The sequence below is a fragment of the Notolabrus celidotus genome, chromosome 12 (assembly GCF_009762535.1).
Source record: "Notolabrus celidotus isolate fNotCel1 chromosome 12, fNotCel1.pri, whole genome shotgun sequence".
Classification (NCBI taxonomy): domain Eukaryota; kingdom Metazoa; phylum Chordata; class Actinopteri; order Labriformes; family Labridae; genus Notolabrus; species Notolabrus celidotus.
The window spans coordinates 22264613-22284049 of record NC_048283.1 but is presented as its reverse complement, the minus strand read 5'-3'; the positions used below and the strand labels follow the sequence as shown (position 1 = coordinate 22284049).

General features: G+C 46.3%; 3 protein-coding genes across 6 annotated transcripts in view; 1 reads left to right on the top strand and 2 right to left on the bottom strand.

Moving 5' to 3' along the window:
* Positions 1 to 1968: 1968 nt before the first annotated feature.
* On the bottom strand, positions 1969 to 9044 carry gprc6a (G protein-coupled receptor, class C, group 6, member A). The gene is made up of 6 exons (XM_034698095.1): positions 7682 to 9044; positions 5933 to 6215; positions 4343 to 5146; positions 3858 to 4061; positions 3264 to 3387; positions 1969 to 3140 (listed from the first exon to the last, which is right to left on the bottom strand). Exons 1-6 carry the CDS (start codon positions 7882 to 7884, stop codon positions 2035 to 2037), a joined length of 2724 nt encoding a protein of 907 aa, XP_034553986.1. The 5' UTR covers positions 7885 to 9044; the 3' UTR covers positions 1969 to 2034.
* Positions 9045 to 9662: 618 nt separating this feature from the next.
* Positions 9663 to 12888, top strand: cnih4 (cornichon family AMPA receptor auxiliary protein 4). The gene is made up of 5 exons (XM_034698239.1): positions 9663 to 9795; positions 10674 to 10742; positions 10886 to 10998; positions 11256 to 11396; positions 11539 to 12888. Exons 1-5 carry the CDS (start codon positions 9727 to 9729, stop codon positions 11564 to 11566), a joined length of 420 nt encoding a protein of 139 aa, XP_034554130.1. The 5' UTR covers positions 9663 to 9726; the 3' UTR covers positions 11567 to 12888.
* A 2045-nt stretch (positions 12889 to 14933) lies between these two features.
* Positions 14934 to 19437, bottom strand: part of wdr26a (WD repeat domain 26a) — an 18666-nt gene continuing 14162 nt past the window's right edge. For 3 of the 4 annotated variants that reach the window (XM_034697883.1, XM_034697882.1, XM_034697885.1), the window contains 4 exons: positions 19308 to 19386; positions 18789 to 18918; positions 18354 to 18548; positions 14934 to 17433 (listed from right to left, as the gene is read on the bottom strand). In XM_034697883.1, the coding sequence (XP_034553774.1) occupies positions 17408 to 17433; positions 18354 to 18548; positions 18789 to 18918; positions 19308 to 19386 (430 nt within the window). In that variant the 3' untranslated portion in view covers positions 14934 to 17407. The remainder of the gene's footprint in view (positions 17434 to 18353; positions 18549 to 18788; positions 18919 to 19307; positions 19387 to 19437) is intronic. The other variant, XM_034697884.1, reaches the window with a different exon arrangement.

Sequence of the window (19437 nt, the reverse complement as noted above, 5' to 3'; positions counted from 1 at the left end):
TGGACCTGAATGCTGAGGACCAGCTGATGGAGGCTCACTTAAAGCTGCTCGTCCTGTCTTTGTGTGCAGGCTGAGAGACCTCAGACAAAAAGAATGATGAATGATGTTTATTGGTGAGCGGTGCTGAGCAGCCTCCTGCAGGTATTCATGGTATGCAGCGTGGATTGTAAATGTCTGGACCTTCTCAGGCCTCTTTATTTCTTCCTCGTTCTTCCTGTCAGAGTTTGGCATCATCACAGAGAGCAGTGAAAACAAAGTTTCACAACCGTCTTGACTCACTGTCATCACACATGACAGGTGCTGGATGGAAAATGCTTTTCAAATCCCCTCAGCATGGCAGAGAATAGTTTCTAAATACGGCAGGTATGTTGTTCTAAATCTACACCCACGCAAGAACCATCGCAGGACGGAGGGCGCCCGGGTGGGGTCAGCAAACACTTATCAGTCTGCAGGAACTAATCCCTGAGCCAACACTGAGGTCTGCTCAGAGTGAGACATGAAGGGTCTACTGAAGGTCGACCCTCATGAGACGACACGCTGCGGAGACTTCACCAGAGAAAGATGCTCTTACTCTGAAACCCTCTCAGGTTAAAGTCCTGAGTGCTTTATTGTCTTCTGGTTAGTCTGTAGTCAGTCTGATGGAGCTCATCAGACCTGCAGCTGTTTATCTGACGTTACATAAGCTGTTTACTCAGAGGACACATTAGCTGAGGTGTAATCTTGTGATTCACAGTGACCTGACTACTGAGAGAGGGACAAAGGAGATACTTTCATAACCAGGCTGTCACACTGACAGTAAACCTGTCAGGCCACAGGAAGCTGATGTTCAGGCCCTGTGCGTGAGAGTGTGTGTTGATTAATCCTTCAAAACAATGAGGATGAAATGAAGCTCAGCTTCAGGGGCTGTTTGAAGTCTCTGAGTCACCTCGCCTTCATCGTCTAATCTCTGCACCTCAGTGTTTCAGCTGCGCCGCTGTGAGAGCAGAGCATGACGGAGAGAGAGGGTGACACACTGTAAGCACCTCATAACACTTTACACACCTGCATCATGTTGCACCAGCTGTGCATAAGTTGTGTCCTAAGTTAGGGTGTAAAGTCCACCCTTAACCATACAATGAAACTAGTTAGTTTGTAACTTAAGTTGTGTCATTGTTTGGTTTCACCACAGAGACGTAAGGTTCATCTTAACTAGTAGACCGTAACGTCCAAACTAACCAAAACATTGTGGCAGATATGACGTTTGCACTTCCAGCAGCCAATCAGAGGAAAGCACCAATTTGATGCAGGGGTTGTAACATTGTTATCTTTCGTGCATAATCGTCTCTGAACTGACCGACAGCTGAAACAAACTTCCACCAACTGCCGCTACTGTTGCAGAAAAACAACAAAAGGTACCTAAGTCTTGATAAAGTGTCATAGTAAGGTGATAACTATAGTAACAGTGAAATGATCAACTACAACATATGTTAATACTTAGGAGAGCAAATCTTGGTCATCATATTTTTTCCAAAGGATGTAATCTCTTACAGATAAAGTAATCTAGCTGGGAGAACCCTCTGTATCTCCTCATCCTCCAATTCATCCCACCTTTCAAACGACGCAGCATGTCAACCGGTACACTGCGGAGGACTTTACACCTACTAGGAGCTAAGTGTAAGAATTAAGTTGAAACCTAGGCTTTCGTTGGAACCATCTCAGCTGGTGCAACGCCCAAACGCTAGGTAGAGTGTCCTAAATGAGAAATTATGTTCAAACTAGGCTACGTTTCAACACACACACAGCTGGTGCAACAGGCTGCTGAGCTTTAAGGAGCTCTGATGAGACCAGGTCCATCATTCAGACTCTCAGTGAGTACCTGAAGAGTCTGAGCGTCTCATGGTTCAGACGCTGCAGCCTGCTCTCTCTCTGTTTTATAGATATAAACGTGAACAGCTCAAACCTCTGAGAGAAAGCACAAAGACACTCAGATGCTATCAAATATAATATTTATTATAAAAATAAATTGCACATTAAGGATCAGTAGAACAGGTCGGGTTAGATGCTGGTGCTCCGTCTGAGGCAGTGCCTGCTGGTTGATCGTCTGTGTAAACCAGAGCAGCAGGTCTCCTCTCTGCAGTCTCTCTCCTCAGCAGGGTTCAGAGCTGAGGGCGAGTAGAGAGATGAGACGCTGATGATGGAGACGAAATTACTCGACTGTTTCTCTGACATGTAGACCCCTGAGTCCGTGTCTCTGCTTCTGCTGGAGAACTCGTACAGGTTCTTCCTAAACGCGCTCTTGGTGTTCTGCTCTTTTTTGAAAAGTATGACGTAGCACTTTGGGAAGAAGTGACAGCTTAGGATGCCATAGTTGGAGATGAGGATGACCACCATCTCCACGGCGGGCAGGTAGACTCCTGTGGTGGTGACGTAGACGGGAACAAAGAGCATCCAGGAGATGAGGTAGAGGAGCATGCTGAAGGTGATGAACTTTGCTTCGTTGTAGTGCTGCGGCAGCTTACGTCCTTTGAAGGCGCAGATGAAACACACAAAAGCCAAGACGGCGATGTAGCCCAGCATCACCCCAAAGGCCAGGTTCGAGCCCTCATCACAGTCTTCCAGCAGCTCGGTGGGAAGTTTGATGGTGGTGCTAAATGGACTTTTCAGAACCAGCCAGCAGATGCAGGTGGCCGCCTGTAATGCCACACAGATGCTGACGACCACGTAGGGCTGGTAGAGCCTCCTCAGGGCGCGCTGCAGCCCGGGGTTGAACTGGAAGGCCAGCAGGATCTGCAGGGTCTTCACCAGGATGCAGGACACGCACAGAGTGAAGCTGATGCCGAACAGCACCTGTCGAGCCTTGCACTGGAGCCTGTTGGGCCGGCCCACGAACAGCATGGCGCTGACGTAACTGACCACCAGAGAGAACAGGATGGCCTGGCTCAGCGGCCCCCCCGCGGCCTTCACCACAGGTGTGTCCCGCTGATGCAGGAACAGTGCCGAGACCAGCAGAGCCAGGATGATACCAAGCACTGAGAACGCCAGGAGGACGATGGCAAAGCCGTCCTGCCATGAGAAGAAGAGCAGGACTTTGAGGTTACAGCCGGAGCTGCCCTGAGGAGACCACTCAGTGTCCACGTCACAGCTCAGACACTGGTCCATATCTGCAAGGAGCAAGGGCACAGGATCAAGATCAGTATCAGAGGTTTGTGTAGGTGTTTGTGGTGTGTGTGTGTGTGTGTGTGTGTGTGTGTGTGTGTGTGTGTGTGTGTGTGTGTGTGTGTTACCTGTGTTGTTGGAGTAGTAGTTCTCGGTACAGTTGATGCATTCGTAGCAGCAGGTGTGTTGACCTTCAGCTGTCTTCTTGAACTCTCCGGGGACGCAGCTGTTTGAGCATCGAGAGACGACGAGCTGAGAGACATAGGTAGAGAGATGAAGACAAGAAGTGAAGATAAAGATAGGAATCAAAGATAAAGACAGGAAGTGAAGATGAAGACAGGAAGTGAAGATAGGAACAGGAAGTGAAGATGAAGACAGGAAGTGAAGATAGGAACAGGAAGTGAATATGAAGACAGGAAGTGAAGATAAAGACAGGAAGTAAAGATGAAGTCAGGAAGTAAAGATGAAGACAGAAAGGTAAGATAAAGACAGGAAGTGAAGATAAAGACCGTGAGTGAAGATGAAGACAGGAAATGGTTATAAGGGTTAAATCGAAGCCTGTTTGTTTCTCCAGCAGCTCTACAGCAGTGTTTGCAGTAAAAACACACAGCCCTGCTGGCATGTGTTTACACACACACACACACACACACACACACACACACACACACACACACACACACACACACACACACACACACACACACACACACACACACGCCTACCCTGAGGAGGTGCAGATCTTGGGTGGTGATGCTGTTGGTGACGGTGAAGCTGTTGTTGTGAGGATGATACTCGGCCACCACATCGTGTCCTCTCTGAGACCTCCACATGCACACATCGTATCCCAAGTTCATGTCTCCTCTGCCGTCAAACTTGTAGCTTTGTCCTCGAAGTTTAAACTCCTCCATCCGCAGAGCTCTCAGCACCTGCACAGAGTTACAGTCAGACAAACAAATATATCAAATCAGATCACATTGAATCCTTTCTTATCGTATCCTAATGAGTTGTATTGTATGATGTCGTGTCGTATCATTTTCTATTGTTATTATTTTGTGATGTTTGGTATCGTCTCGTACTCTGGCTGACCTATCAAGAACTGATCTGTGTTTACTATGTCATACGAGCAGGTTTGACAGGAAATGTTGATCCATGACAGGAAACACACACACACTCACACACACACACACAAACAGAGTAAAGGGGGTACCTCCCAGGGCTGCACGGCTCTCGGGGTCTTGCAGTCTCTTTCCCTGCAGATGGAGGCCACGGCCTGAGCGATGGCACTCACAGCCATCTCCACGTTGAAGATGGCGTCGGCGTAGGCATGCTCTCTGAGTTTAGACACAGCTCTGGAGACTAGCTCAGGGTCTCCTGAGTGTCTGCTGGAGTTCAGGTGAACGTAGAACTCATGAATGAAGGAGTTGTTCCTCGTAGACTCAGGTCCGGCTGCCTCCAGCTGGCTCAGGTACTCGTTGAATGAGGACAGGTCTCCACTTTTAAAGGTGAAGCCCACAACAGGTCCGATGTCGTCCAGAGTCAGGTTCCCTTTCAGAGATCCGGAGGTGGACCAGCTGTCACTGGCCACCCACACTCTCTTCATGGACTCCATGCTCTGTCCGGCTCTCAGCGTCTGGTCCCGCAGCTCCAGGAAGAGGTCCATCATGTGCGTGGGCTTGACGAAGGACACAATCACCTGCACCTTGGGGTTCTTGATGATGGTTTCAACGGTGTCCCTGATTGCAAGGGAGTTGTCTGGACTGGTGACAGACTGAGGTAAGACGGATTTGAAGGCCACACAGATCCCCTTCAGAGACGCCTGAGAAACGAAGTGGTCCAGAGCCGACTGGCCGTAGTTTCCGTCCGTGGTCACGATTCCCACCCAGCTCCAGCCAAAGCTGCTGAGCAGGCTTGTCATGGCGGCGGTCTGATGCTCGTCATTGGGGATGGTCCTCATGAAGGCCGGGAAGCGGGCCTTATCACTCAGGATGACAGCGGTGGATGAATAACTGATCTGTGGAGGAGAGAGAGTCACCATGTTTACTACGAAGAAGATCATGAGGACAGAGAGGGATGATCTCCTCAGGTGGAACTGATGATGTCATCAATGTGAACAAAGTCATGTCACTTCATCTTAGTTAATGAGGAGTGACAGGCTTCATGATTCGTCCTATATGAACACTGGTCTGAAAGTTTCACCATGTTAAACTGAGCTAACATGTAAAAGAAACAGCTGATGGTGAATGTTTAGTTCTCAGCATGCAGGGGGGTCGCTCCTGACGCGCTCACTGCTTCTCCTCCTCGTCTCTCTGTATGGACTGATGCGTCTGATCTGTTAGCTTCATGTTCTTGTTGAAGGAGGTTGTACCTGTCTGATCTCAGGTGTGAGAAAGTGTTAATCCATTTTTCTTTATGAGGTCACACTACCTGGATGGTTCATCCTCCAGAGACCATGACCACAGATAGTCTGTGATGTGGTCTCTGTGTGATGATCTCTCTCCTGCTCATAATAAAGTCCTGACTCAGATTTCTGCGCGCTCACTGTGCACGCTCTCAGGGAGGATGCTGTTGTTTGTGCTCGCGGCCTCGCCTTCACGCTGTCCTATTTATTTAATCTCTGTCATCATTCCAGGAATACTTCAGCAGAAATAGATCACATGAACGCCTCTGCTGTCATCATCCCATAATTCAACCCTTCCTGCTACTTCCTGGTCCAAGAATAATGGCTCTGAAGCTGAACCCTGCCTGCTCCCTTACTGACATTAAAGTATGCTCCTGCTGTTCAGCTGTTCATGCTCACCTGAGGAATCATCTTCAGGGTCAGCTGCCGGGCCATGGCGATGGATGTCTCAGAATGAGACGCTCCGATCACAGCCATGACGGGCTGAGCGCAGGTGGAGGTGGAGCAGTCGCTCTGCTGCATGAACTCTGCTGTGGCTCTCAGAGCCGTGCCCACGTCTGAGCACGAGTCCAGAATGTGATAGCCCAGAGTCACGTTTAGATCCGACAGCAGGGGCGAGCGATTCACTGTCTCTATGGCGTTGATCATTCCCAGAATCTTCACCAGACGCCTCCCCTCAAACCTGTGAAAGAGGGGAGAGGAGGAGAGAGGAGAGGAGGCGAGAGGAGGAGAATGGAGAGGAGAGGAGAGAGGAGAGGAAATGCTTCAGTACAGGACTTCCTGAACATCAAAAACAAGTCTTCAAAGAGTTTTCTCTCAAAGCTATCCATCCATCCCTCCATCCTCTTCACAGTTTACCTGCTGTCACACTAAACTCAGGTAGCCTATCGAGGTCAATGGAGCACGAAGGCGTTCCTGCAGGCGGGTTGGCCATGTTGAGAAATGAGATCTGGTAATTCCCTGATGCAGCCTGAATCTGAACTTAAATCATGTCGTCATGGCGTTATGGTGTCATGGCGTCACGGTGTCATGGCCTGGTGGCGTGGTGGTGTCATGGCATCATGGAGTCATGGCTTTGTGGTGTCGTCGTGTTGTGGTTTCATGGTGTTGTGGCATCTCGGTGTCATGGTGTTGTGGTGTTGGGGTGTTGTGGTGTTCTGGTGGCATGGTGGTGTCATGGCGTCATGGAGTCATGGAGTCATGGCGTTGTGGCGTTGTGGCCTTGTGGTGCTGTGGCGTCATGGCATCTCGTTGTCGTGGTGGCGTCATGGCATAATGAAGTCATGGCGTTGTGGCGTCGTGGCGTCGTGGTGTCGTGGCGTCGTGGCGTTGTGGCGTCATGGCGTCGTGGTTTCATGAACCAGGCTTGTGATTGAGGCCTTTAAACCAAATCTGCATCATTTAATCAGTAGTGTATTTAAAACCCCGAGGACATTACTGCCCCCTACTGTTGGTACCAACCAATGACTGCAGACAATCATGGGCAGCACAATAGTCCCGCCTCCTCCATATTAACAGATGGGACATGGGTCGAAGTGTAAAATCAAATACAGGTCAAATAAATGTTGGTCAAACATGGTTCTGTCATTGCTCAGTTCATCACATCCCCCAGAGGAGTCTCAGTTTCACTTTAAACAGTCAGCTCCACAGAGCCTTCACACACTTAAATAACATCATGATGCAGATTAGTGAAGAGTCCTCAAGAGGAGAGGACTGTGGACTAACAGAGACCAGGACTCTGAAGTCCTCTGTGATGGCCCTTTAGTGAATGTGTAAATAGAGATGAGCCTTCATGCTGAATAGAAACAGCGGTCTTAATCCAGAGTGTTTAGCCCTGCTCTGTTTTGGGGAGTGTCTTTATTTAACAACAGGTTATTATGGCAGCGAGAACAGAAACACACATGTCAATATTAGATCTGAGATCACCGTGGTTACTGTCCCTGGATTGTTATTGTAGTTTTCTCTGCATGGTTAACCTCTTCTTCTAGAAACACTCATGAGCACATCCATATGAAATTTTTATGTGACTTTTAAATCCTTACATCTTGTTAGTTTGTCCTGATCTTAACCTGAACCTCCTCTCCTCCAGAGTCTGATGACTCTTCACACAGAGCAGCTATCATTCAGTGTGCAGGTAGATGATCTCACCTGATACAGGGCTTCAGGTGAGGCTCAAAGGAGATGTTCTCCTTATCAACATCTTCATGAAGAGGAAAGATCCCTCCGATGATGAAATCTCCCGAAGCTGTCGCTCTCTCCACCTCGATGCCGTCTGCAGAAACACATCCAATCTCCAGGACGAGAAGGAGGAGAGAGGCGTGCAGACAGAGGACGAGAGCATCCCCGGCCATACTCTCTCTGTCTGTCTCTCCCTCTCTTTCTCTCTCTATTCCTTTCTCTCTCTCTTTCTCTGTCTGTCCACGTCTCTCCCTGTGTAGTTCCACCTGGAGCCCTGTGATACTCGTCCTCTCTCTCTCTCTCTCTCTCTCTCTCCCTCTGTGTGTGTCGTACCTCCTGCAGCAGTGTGAAACTCTGAAGCATTCTCCCTCGTTCTTCCTCCTTCATAGTTTACTATTCTCATGTTCTCCCCTGCAGCCCTGCCCACGTCTCGTCCTGACTGACAGCAGGTTGAGTCACTCTGCTGGAACTGCTCTCAGCATGTGTGAGTGTGTGTGTGTGTGTGTGTGTGTGTGTGTGTGTGTGTGTGTGTGTGTGTGTGTGTGTGTTATGATGCGTGTAAAGATGTTTGCATTACAGTGAGGAGTGGATTATTTAATGAGGTCGTTACAGAAACTTTGAGTAAATAAAACAAACTGAGTGATCCTCTGATGACAGTCACAGTTTAATGTGACCCGGGTAAAAACTAATGCTGCTTCATATACAGTCTAAGGTTAAAAACACAGAACTGATCCAACATTACAGTATTTCTCAATTGCTAAAACACTAAACCCTATTGTCTGAACAAAATTCTTATCGGCCTGAACCAATGTATTGAATCAGTCACTCTTTTGGCCAAACCATAAGCACTTTTCACCTGTTAGACACAACTTCAAACACATTCTCACTCACTAAAACACATGTTACACTGTGATGCACTTGTGTTGCATAATGATAAGCACAGGTAGAAAAAGTTAAACAAATTTGAAGCACAGGTGTCACAGCTTAAACACAACCACTTAAATCTGATCACACTAGTGGCTAATGATGTGAGGAAATCAGTATAAGCCTGGATCTGGCCGCCAGGGGTTTTACCCCCGTTGCTTGGCCAGGGCAAATATGGCCTGTGATGTGGATGAAGTCCTGTGGCCTGACCCAGCACGTAGACATGATGCTGTGGCTGAATGATTGTAGATACTGGAAGCACTTGAGGTGTTTTTGTGGATTACACTGTAATGTGCTTCTCATATTTGTTTTGTATACAGTATAATGTATACAGGTGCTGAATTCAAAGAGGGTTTCTTTTATTTTTTTTGCAAAATTAATTTAGTCTACTGTGAACAATAAACCTTATTTCTACAGCTTCATGTTCTGAGTATTGTTTTCAGTTTTTGTATGTAGTGTGTAATGACTGCTCAGTGTTTCTTTTAATTTTGATTGACTCAGGGTATGATCTGACAACATTATTTGGTTTTGCAGGAAGAGTCAGAGGTTTGGTGAATGTAGTTTGAAAATTGGGTTTGTGCTTATAGTGTTGAGTAAAGCATGGTGGATGTCACAAAATGTGTTTTAGCAATTTTGAAATACTTGAAGTGGACTGTTTTTTATTCTCCCATCCTGCTTTGATCGAAACACTTCCAGAAATATTCCCTGCACTTTGATAAAGTCAGAATCATCCTCATCCCCTGTGAGTCGCTCTGAAAGAGAATATACGAATGCAGTATAAAGGTGATCAGGATCATGAGCAGGATGTAGGGAACACAGTCTGAAATAGATCACAGCGAGGGTCAGTGATGGTGAAGTATGATTGTAACTTTGTTCACAGCAGCTTTAGAAACTCTTTTTTTAATGCTCCGGTTTATTTTAAATATTGTTTCACTGAACCTTTAAAAGTCTTTCAGGTTTACTCTCCTCAGTGAGTCTGTCCGGGTGCACTTCCCCTCCCCTCCGTCACGCGGCGGTGCTGCATTTAAATAGCTGTGAATGACGTAGTGAGTGACGCAGAATCCGGAAGTGAGTGTAGACGGAAGAAGAAGATGGAGGCGGCAGTGTTCATCCTGTCGCTGGTGGACTGCTGTGCTCTGATTTTCCTCTCGGTTTACTTCGTATCCTTCATTTCGGTGTTTGTTTCCTGAGGAGATGATTTGACACGCAGGCAGGATGCTTTCAGGCTCTTATTGATTATTATATATTATACAGATGATCAGTTCCGAGCGGAGTAACGTTAGTTAGCATGTTAGCTGCAGAGGCTAGCTGAGACTGAGGAGAGGAAGAGGAAAGTTTAAATAAATTTTCTCTTTATAAATCAGGAGGAACATCAGGAGAGATAACACGACAGAGACTGATACATTTAAGTGTTTAAGATAACATTAAACTGTGTTTAGAGATACAACTCACCATGAGAGGGATCAGGTCCTCCTGAGGAACAGAGGACTCACAGACCAGGGTCTCTGTCAGATTCATTAGACCTCAGGACAACTTTCCCTCAGTCCATCCCAACCGGGGTCAGGTCCAGACAGCCTGCATTGTTCTAGATCAAGTTTACATATGGTTCAGTGTGAACCTGGCTCTGTGGAGGAACCTCCTCGGTCCCTCAGAGAGACCTCTTTGAGGTTTAATCATTATTATCTCTTCACCTGATGATGATGTTTCTGTATCAGCTGTTTGATCAAATTTAATATGAGCAGATATTTATATAAACATGTTTCAGTTTAACATCTAACCTATTCTCTCTGATCTGTTCCCAGTTTAATTCAAACTTTAATGATGTAAACCCTCAGACTGTTTTTTGCGTCCTAAGCTCTGTACGTGTTTGAACCAGAAGGAGATCTATTCCATGTGTGCAGAATATAAAACGATATTTATCCTTGTGGTCAGAGATGAGCGTGTCAGTCAGTCAGTTTGTTTCATGTTGTTCAGTCTGAGCTGACAGTAGCGGAGGAAGATGCTGAAAACTAGTTTGTGTCTTTGACTCTGAGCTCAGATCATCACTCTGTCTGACCTGGAGTGTGATTACATCAACGCACGAGCATGCTGCTCGAAACTCAACAAGGTGAGTCAGAGCGGACAGGTCCTTTTTACTGATTGTCATGTTTTATATTTACACTTTTTACAACACGGGAAACAGAGAGACCAGTTCCTCTCTGATCTATGTGTGTGTGTGTCTCTGTCTCTCTCTGCCCCCCTCTCTCTCAGTGGGTGATTCCAGAGATGGTGGGTCAGTGTCTGTCCACCATGCTGATGTTGGTCTCCATGCACTGGTTCATCTTCCTGCTGAACCTCCCTGTGTCAGCCTGGAACATTTACAGGTATGCTGTGAGTGGAGCTTTGTCTCCACGCTCACTGATGAGCCGTCATTATAAATAAGACTTTATTTACAGTGAATATTTAAACAGGTTCAACTCTGAGTCTCTCCTCACTTATACATCTGACGCTTGGTCTCAGCTCTCTTTCACCTTCAGTCTATCATTGATCAGAGATATGATGCAGTTGGTGCAGGTGATCGTACACACACCGGTCTAGTCCACGGACTCACCTGGCCACTCCTCCTCTGTATGTCCCTCAGGTACCTTAAGGTCCCGATGGGAAACATGGGCGTGTTCGACCCCACTGAGATCCACAACCGGGGTCAGCTCAAGTCCCACATGAAGGAGGCAATGATCAAACTGGGCTACCACCTGCTCTGCTTCTTTATTTACCTGTACAGGTGAGGACGCACACACACACACACACACACACACACACACACACACACACACACACACACACACACACACACACACACACACACACACACACACACACACTGGTGAGACCTGCACTAACACACACCTCTCTTCTTCTTCCAGTATGATCCTGGCTCTTATAAACGACTAGGCTGGAGGATCCCTGACCCCCATCTGCCAAAATCCAGACTTCTCCTTCATCTCCTCCTCCTCCTCCTCCTCCTCCTCCTCCTCCTGTGTGCACAGTCTGTCAGAGCATCAGGTGTTCTCTCTCTCTCTCTCTGGAGTCACTCTCAGAGTTTTTATCTCTTCATCACTAAGGTTAATATTTAACTCTGATCCCTTCAGCACGTCTTCATCGTCTTCATTGTCTTAAAGATTCAATCTAAGCTCAGACTGCAGGAGGCTTTAATCAGAGCTGTAGGTCAGCTCACTTTGGTCTGAGCCTGGTCACAAACACTGGAGAAGGTTGTGTTTAAACCTTCAGAGCATGCAGGGCTCTTTGATTGGCTTTCGGTTAATGTTTCTGTTCAGCTGTGCCTTTTTGTTCTGGGCCCAGTAAAGTTCAGTAAAGTTGAACTCACAGCTCTCTGGAGGTTTGCTGTCGTAATTCAGACCAAACAGAAGAGCCCTGAATCTGAGCCATTCAGGGTTTCTGACACAGATTTAACAGATCCTTGTCTTAACCGTGACCGGATCGTCTACTCTGAGGTGATCCTACTTTAAGACTCTCAATAATCGACTAATCGACCTCACTAAATAGAGGTCGTTGTCACACCGCAGGAGGCATGAACCCAGCTCCTTCTTTAACACACTGCAGACAGAGCCCCCTCTGCTGGACAAACCACACCATGACTCCTCTCCTCCTCAGAGCTCTCAGTGACTCTCTGAGGTTTGTTGTCATGTTGAAGCACTCTTTCCCTCCTCTTCATCACTGTCAGCTGCTCGGGTGTCACTCCTGCTGCTGCTCCTCATAGTTTCACTCACAGTGAGTCAAAGTCTGTGAAGGTGCTGAAGGGTGATTCAAACTCTAATTGTGATCCTGCTCTGACCCTCTGTGAGACCTGCAGACCTCCATCACATACACACAAACACAAACACATACACACACTCATGTATCTCTTCCTCAGTGTGTGTGCGTACATATGTGTGTGTGTATGTGCGTGTGTGTGCATGTGTATGTGTGTGGACGGCATGAGTGTGTGTGAATGATGTTTTATTTCTGAGATCAAACCTGCACTGATGTTTCTGACTGAACACACACTGTGGATCAGACGAGCAGCAAGATGTGTGTGTGTGTGTTCAGTCCTGTTTGTGTGCGTGTGTGTGAGGACAGATAATCTTGGACACATAGTTTATCCTGCTCTGTTTTAAAGGCCTTTTAATGAACAACATGTGTCTACGTTCACTCCAGACTCTCGTCAGTGTTCATGATTTGAGATTTAATGTTTCATAAATAAAATCTAAAGTCTAGTTGTCTGTTTTTATTCTTAGTTATATGTTTATTAGTTTCAGGGCACGTTCTTTAATCTGACACATGTTTGAGGATGTGTCCCTCTGTTCTCTCTGAGCTTGGCCTCAAATATTCATCTTTATAAAAACTATACGGTGTAAAGTATCCTCCTCGGCTCACGTCTGTGATCAGAGCTGCTGAATGAAACTCTGAGGCCTTCAAGCTTTAATGTTTAATGATCCTTCTGTCCATCCCTCACTCTGAGGCTGAACAAAACATTAACACATCATTAGATAAGATTTATAGTTTATAATTGTGATTTATTATGTTGTGTGGAGGTCATTAAAGGTCATTTAATGGACTTGGGTGTATCTCAAAGCTCATAACTTCACTCTCCTCTCTCCTCCGCTCAAACCGGAAGTAGTTGCTGAGCCGCCATATTACAGTAAGTGGCATCCCAAAGCTCTTGGCCCAATCTCAATGTCCTCCCTCAAGCACTCACTGACTTTGAGGCGCGTTCCCGCTAAATCCGTGATGGCTTTGGGCTGTCCCACTGTCAAATCTTCCAGTGTGTGAGGGATCTCTCGCTGACTTTTTGAGCCCTTTATGCCCCCTTTCCTTAAGTGGGCATTTCTTAAGACTTAGTGTAAGGGAATTACCCAGAGTTCATAGCATTGTGATGTGGAACACGGGATTCCCAGGGGAAGCCCGCGTGCATGGTAGCGTAAACGAGCACCTTAACATGAAATGAAAAAAAGTGCGACATTTAAATAGAAGCATGAAAGTTGCAATGAAATTTACAGTCAAAAAGTTGGCCTGTAAGTGTAATTATAGAAAACAGCCTTAATCTATTTATCTTCACACAGATGTGTATACAGTATAATTTGTATATTTAAAGTTATATAGCCTATTTATATATTTTAAATTTAGTGGTTAAGCAATCTGTAAGGTAAGAGCCTTGATCACATGACAGTCAGTCGTCCTTCAAGCTTCTTGAATTTGAGGAAAGTAAAAATTGTGCAATAATAAATCCTAATATTGCTAAGATGACCTGGTGACGTCATGCAGGTCACGCGAGAAGTCCCATTCCCAGTTCTACATTTCTACATGGGCTCCATGAGGTCATTGAAGGTCACTTAATGGACTATGAGGTCATTAAAGGTCATTTAATGGACTCCATGAGGTCATAAAAGGTCACTTAATGGACTCCATGAGGTCATAAAAGGTCACTTAATGGACACCATGAGGTCATTAAAGTTAATTTAATGGACTCCATGAGTTCATTAAAGGTCACTAAATTGACTCCATGAGGTCATTAAAGATCATTAAACGTGTCTTTATCTGTTTAAATGTCCCAGTCTCTTTGAAGCCTCTGCTGAGGTTTTGCAGCCTCTCAGTTTATTTTTTTTTCCAAGGTATATTTTAGGGATTTTTGCCTTTATTTGATGGGTCAGCTAAAGAGAGACAGGAAACCTGGGGAGAGGAGAGCGGAGAGCGGGGGAAGACATGCAGGAGATGGTCGCGGCCAGGAGTCAAGCCAGCGACCTCTGCAACGAGGACCGCAGCCTCTGTTTGTTGGGCCGCCAGGCAACCAGCGCCCCAGCCTCTCAGCTTCTAACCTAAGTATCTGTGCAGCGATCTGAGTTGGCAGGGCTGCTGTGGTAATAAGGGACTGTGCTGGTTGGCTGCCTGAACGTTGTCTAATTGGGGAGGGAGCAGACCCTTACAGATAGATGCAGAGGCAGAAAAACACCAACACAAACATGGTGAGCGCTCCAGAAGAACCTCACTACATCTGAACCAGAACCTGACCCTGAGCAGGAGGCTGAAGCAGTGTTTCAGTCACAGCAGTGTGTCTGAGCGGAGCGGGACAGATTAAAGGGATACTTATTACCGTTCGTGTGTAACTTTATGTTGTCTGTGCGGTGAGGGGATTAGCACAAACAAAGAAGTTAGCACTGACTGTAGCTGCACGTTGTTGGTAAAGATAAAAGCAGACACTGTTTCCTGCAGTCGTCCATGCAGAGACGTCAGAGCGCTGAGAGAGGGACGTTTGAAAGCAAAGGACACTTTAAACCCCTGAATGCTTTATTTAAAATATGCATACATAACACTTGTCCTACATAACGATACAGAACAGTACAATCACTGGTTTAATAACATTTAAAATATAAAACGGTTTGTGGCAGAAACCGCCTGCAAGCAAACGAGAGTTCCTACTTTGGCTCCTTACAGCGAGAAGAAAAGAAGAGAAGAAGAAGAAGAAGAAGAAGAAGCCGGAAACACTCAAACTAAAGGAAATCACAGAAGCAGAAACTAGAAACACCACAGCTGTGACATCAGTGTGTGTGTGTGTGTGTGTGTGTGTGTGTGTGTGTGTGTGTGTGTGTGTGTGTGTGTGTGTGTGTGTGTGTGTGTGTGTGTGTGTGTGTGTGTGTGTGTGTGTGTGTGTGTGTGTGTGTGTGTGTGTGTGTGTGAGGGACATCTATTGGTGTGTAGCACTGGCATGTGTCTGTGACGGCTGTGATGGTGTCGGGCAGATGAGCAGGGTTCCCACAGACACTCCTGCAGACGTTTAGGAAACATAACAGTGTCAATATGAGGAGAGGCTGAGGTGACAGATGTGTGTGTGTGTGTTTCTTGTTCAGTGCAGTCAGAGGTTTTGGTACAAAGCTGTTTGTTGTAAAAAGCAGGTGTGGGAACCCTGAACCCTGGCGTCCTCCTGCCCGCCGTGTGAACACCATACATGCCAGAACATGGAGAGATACAGCACATGTACAGAAACTGGATGTCAGGCAACACAGTTCATTTACTCTGAAACACTTTGTACAAATTCATAATACCTGTATGTTACACCTGTGTACAAATGTGTTCTCACCTGTAACAGAAACCAACCATCGTTACTGAGCCCTGCGGTTAAACATCTACTGACCATCGACTGCAAGACGGGATATGAACCCCCCACCTGCACTCCCTCTGACTTCCAGCAGGGGGCGACTCCTCTGGTCCTTAAGTTATGAGTTTTAATATCAAACCGGAGGTGTTAAAACATCATCCCGTAAAAGTATTTTTGTCCTGATCAACAGGAAGTCAGCTGAGTCAGCATTTCCAACATGGCGACCTCCATCTTTAGGCTTCTGTTTGACACCATGAAGGATCATTCAGGTGATCCTCTTTGTTTCTTAAAGTCAACAAATCCAACGTTCTAACCGCATGTATTCATCCACTGCTGAAAGTAGTCCCTGTTTATCCTGTTTAATAGAAAAGCTCCTGTGAGGAGGTCTGTGTGGTTCTGGTGCCCCCTTTGGACAAAGCGCTAACTGTAATCTCTTTACTGATATGTGAGCAGTGGTTCAGCTGTGTCGTGCTTTAGAAATGACTGTATAGAAATATCTGGGTGTGAATGTTCTTGTTTGCTTGAGCAGATCATAAAGAGGCTTTTATATTAGTTCCAGTATTTCATAAAAACTCCTTACTGGAGCTTTAGATGTTAGCGTTCACTTCAGGTGTGTTTGTAGAGTTCAGTAGCACCAGTGGATCAACAACAAACAACAAAGGAAACATTTTAAATTTACATTTTGAGGACAAAGCTGAAAAGTGAAACATCTACCACCTAATTTTATTTTACTACTTCTGAAAGTTACTCCTAACCTTCACTCTGACTTTATTTCCAACATATTAAACTTTGATCTGTGAGTCAGAGAGCGACTTTCTGCTGGTTTCGATTGTCACTGGGATTTGTTGACGATATGAAACAGAAGAACAGCGGCCTTATGTTTGAAATATTGAGAGGTGATCTCTGGGCTCAGTTTAGTCCTTCACTGTTACAAGAAATTAAATTAATGTGATAAATTAAAGTCTGAACATGTAACAACTAAACCAAAGAGTCTCTTGGAGGTGTGCAGAGAGGAAACAGAGAGACGGGTTAGAGGTGTGACATTATGAAGGAATATGCACTATGGTGTGCACAGGTGAGGACCGACAGGTAATCCTTTAAACTTCATATTTATCACACATCAGCTGCTGTACACTCAACCAAACATGTATCACTCTACGTGAGACACACAGAGTGTAGTCAACACGTCGTCCTGTCTGTGCAACATGCTCATCAATACTAAACTCTCTTTGAGAAAAGAGAACTCATAAACTCTGATTCTACATCTAAAGAGGGTCAGAGTCTGCAGAGACTCAGCAAGGTTACATCCATCACACGCTCCTGGAGTTTAAATCTCTTCAAAGGTTCAGAGTGGGGGACAGTTCTTCAGACAGAACACAGATCTCCCACGGTCAGTGAACTCCTCATCAATAAATAACAGCTGATAATAAATAAAGGTGAGGGGGGAAGGTGGGGGTCCAGGAGTGGGCTGAGGGTCCACATAGGAGGAGAGGTGAGTCAGTTGCTGGAGGTGGAGCACAGCTTCACCTGCACCAAAGGCCCCGCCCGACAGGAAGCAGCTGTCCAATCACCAGAGCCTCCCCCACGGTTTCAAGTGTTTAAAGAGTCTCAATGCTCCTCAGGGTCACCAGGGTAACGGCTCATCAGCTGTCCATGCTGCAACATTCTGCTATAGGGGGGAAGCACATCATCATCATCATCCTCATACTCATCATCATCATCATCATCACCATCTTCATGATCATCACCACCCTCATCACCATCATCATCATCATCATCATTATCATCACCATCACCATCATCACCATCACCATCACTATCATCAGCATCATCATCATCATCATCATCATCATCATTATCATCACCATCACCATCATCACCATCACCATCACCATCATCATCACCGTCATCATCATCACCGTCATCATCATCATCATCACCATCACCGTCATTATCATCATCATCATCACCATCATCATCATCATCAACATCACCGTCATCACCATCACCATCACCATCATCATCATCATCACCATCATCATAATCACTTTCATCGTCATAATCATCTTCACCACCATCATCTTCACTATCATCATCATCTTCACTATCATCATCATCATCATCACCGTCATCATCATCACTGTCATCATCATCACTATCACCATCATCACCTTCATCACCATCATCATCATCATCATGACTTTCATTGTCTTCATCACTTTCCTCATCATCATCACCATCATCTCTTTCATCGCCATCATCTTCATCGTCATCATCATCACCATCATCACCACCATTATCTTCATTACCATCATCACCACTATCATCTTCATCACCATCATCACCACCATTATCTTCATCACCATCATCACCACCATCATCTTCATCACCATCACCACCACCATCATCATCATCATCACCACCATCATCATCATCACCATCATCATCATCATCATCATCATCATCTAAGTAGATTCTTCAGGTATCAGGTCTCCTCTGGGATCATCTCAAGGTTCCTGTACCTGAGAGTCCTTTTGATGACTAGCACCAAAGAGTCCTTTAAGAACCACACAAGTCTCACTTTCTTACCATTGAGTCCTTCTGCATCCTGGACGTCCAGGAAGGGGGCGGGTCCCCAGATCCGGACGGTCCCGTCGTCAGAGGCGCTGGCCAGCAGTCCGGGCAGGACGGGGTTCCAGCTCACACAGTTGACTGTTCGGGTGTGACCGGTCAGCTCGGCGATGGGCAGCTCACTGCGCCGATGCCAGATGTAAACTTTGTGGTCTGACAGGGGACGGAACACAGATCAGATTTAAACAAACATGTTTCCCCTGCCTCAGGTATGTTCATGTTTCTCCTCTACTGTGACCTCACTTTACCAATCACTAATTTAGAGGGATGTTTGATGATACGGAGCCAGCAGTGACTGCTGCAGGGACACACTGTGAACCACAGAGGAAACAGCGCCCCCCTCAACCTATGTGTGTGTGTGTATCTACTGTCTCTCAGTGTTTTAAACCTCACCTTCACTTCCACTGGCGATGAAGTCTTCGTTGTGTCCTCCGAAGCAGGAGTGGATGGTGTAGAAGCCCTGGGTCACACCCTGGTACTTCCTCACCAACACCCGGTCCTGCAGGTCCCACAGGTGAACTCCCTGCAGACACAGGTAGAGGAGAGTTCAGCTAAATTACACGTCACTTCCCATTCACCAAGCATACTGTGCTGATGATACCCAGACACGCTCTGCAGCTCTGTGCAGGGTGTTCTTGTTTTGTGTCTGATCTGTCCTCACTCAGAGGATGAGCTGTGAGGTCTCATCCTGCCAGCTCTGATCTGTTCTCACTCAGAGGATGGAGGAAGGAGACTCTTTAAAGGGAAGTCAGTTCGAACAAACCCTCCATGAGACGTGTCTTTGTGTCTTGTTAGCACACATGTACCAAGCCTTGTTGAAACAGTGCAGTCCTTCATTCAGGCTCCCAGTGTTTACCCTCAGAGACTCTGTGATAACCAGCTGATGCTGTCAAGAGGTAACCAGGTGCTCACCTGAGTGGCCACGTTGAGCAGAGCTAACCGTCCGTTTTTAGAGACAGTGAAAGACATGATGGGATGATCCTCCTGCACGCTGCAAGACACAACAGAACCTCATTAACAGGCAGAACAAACACACACCTGT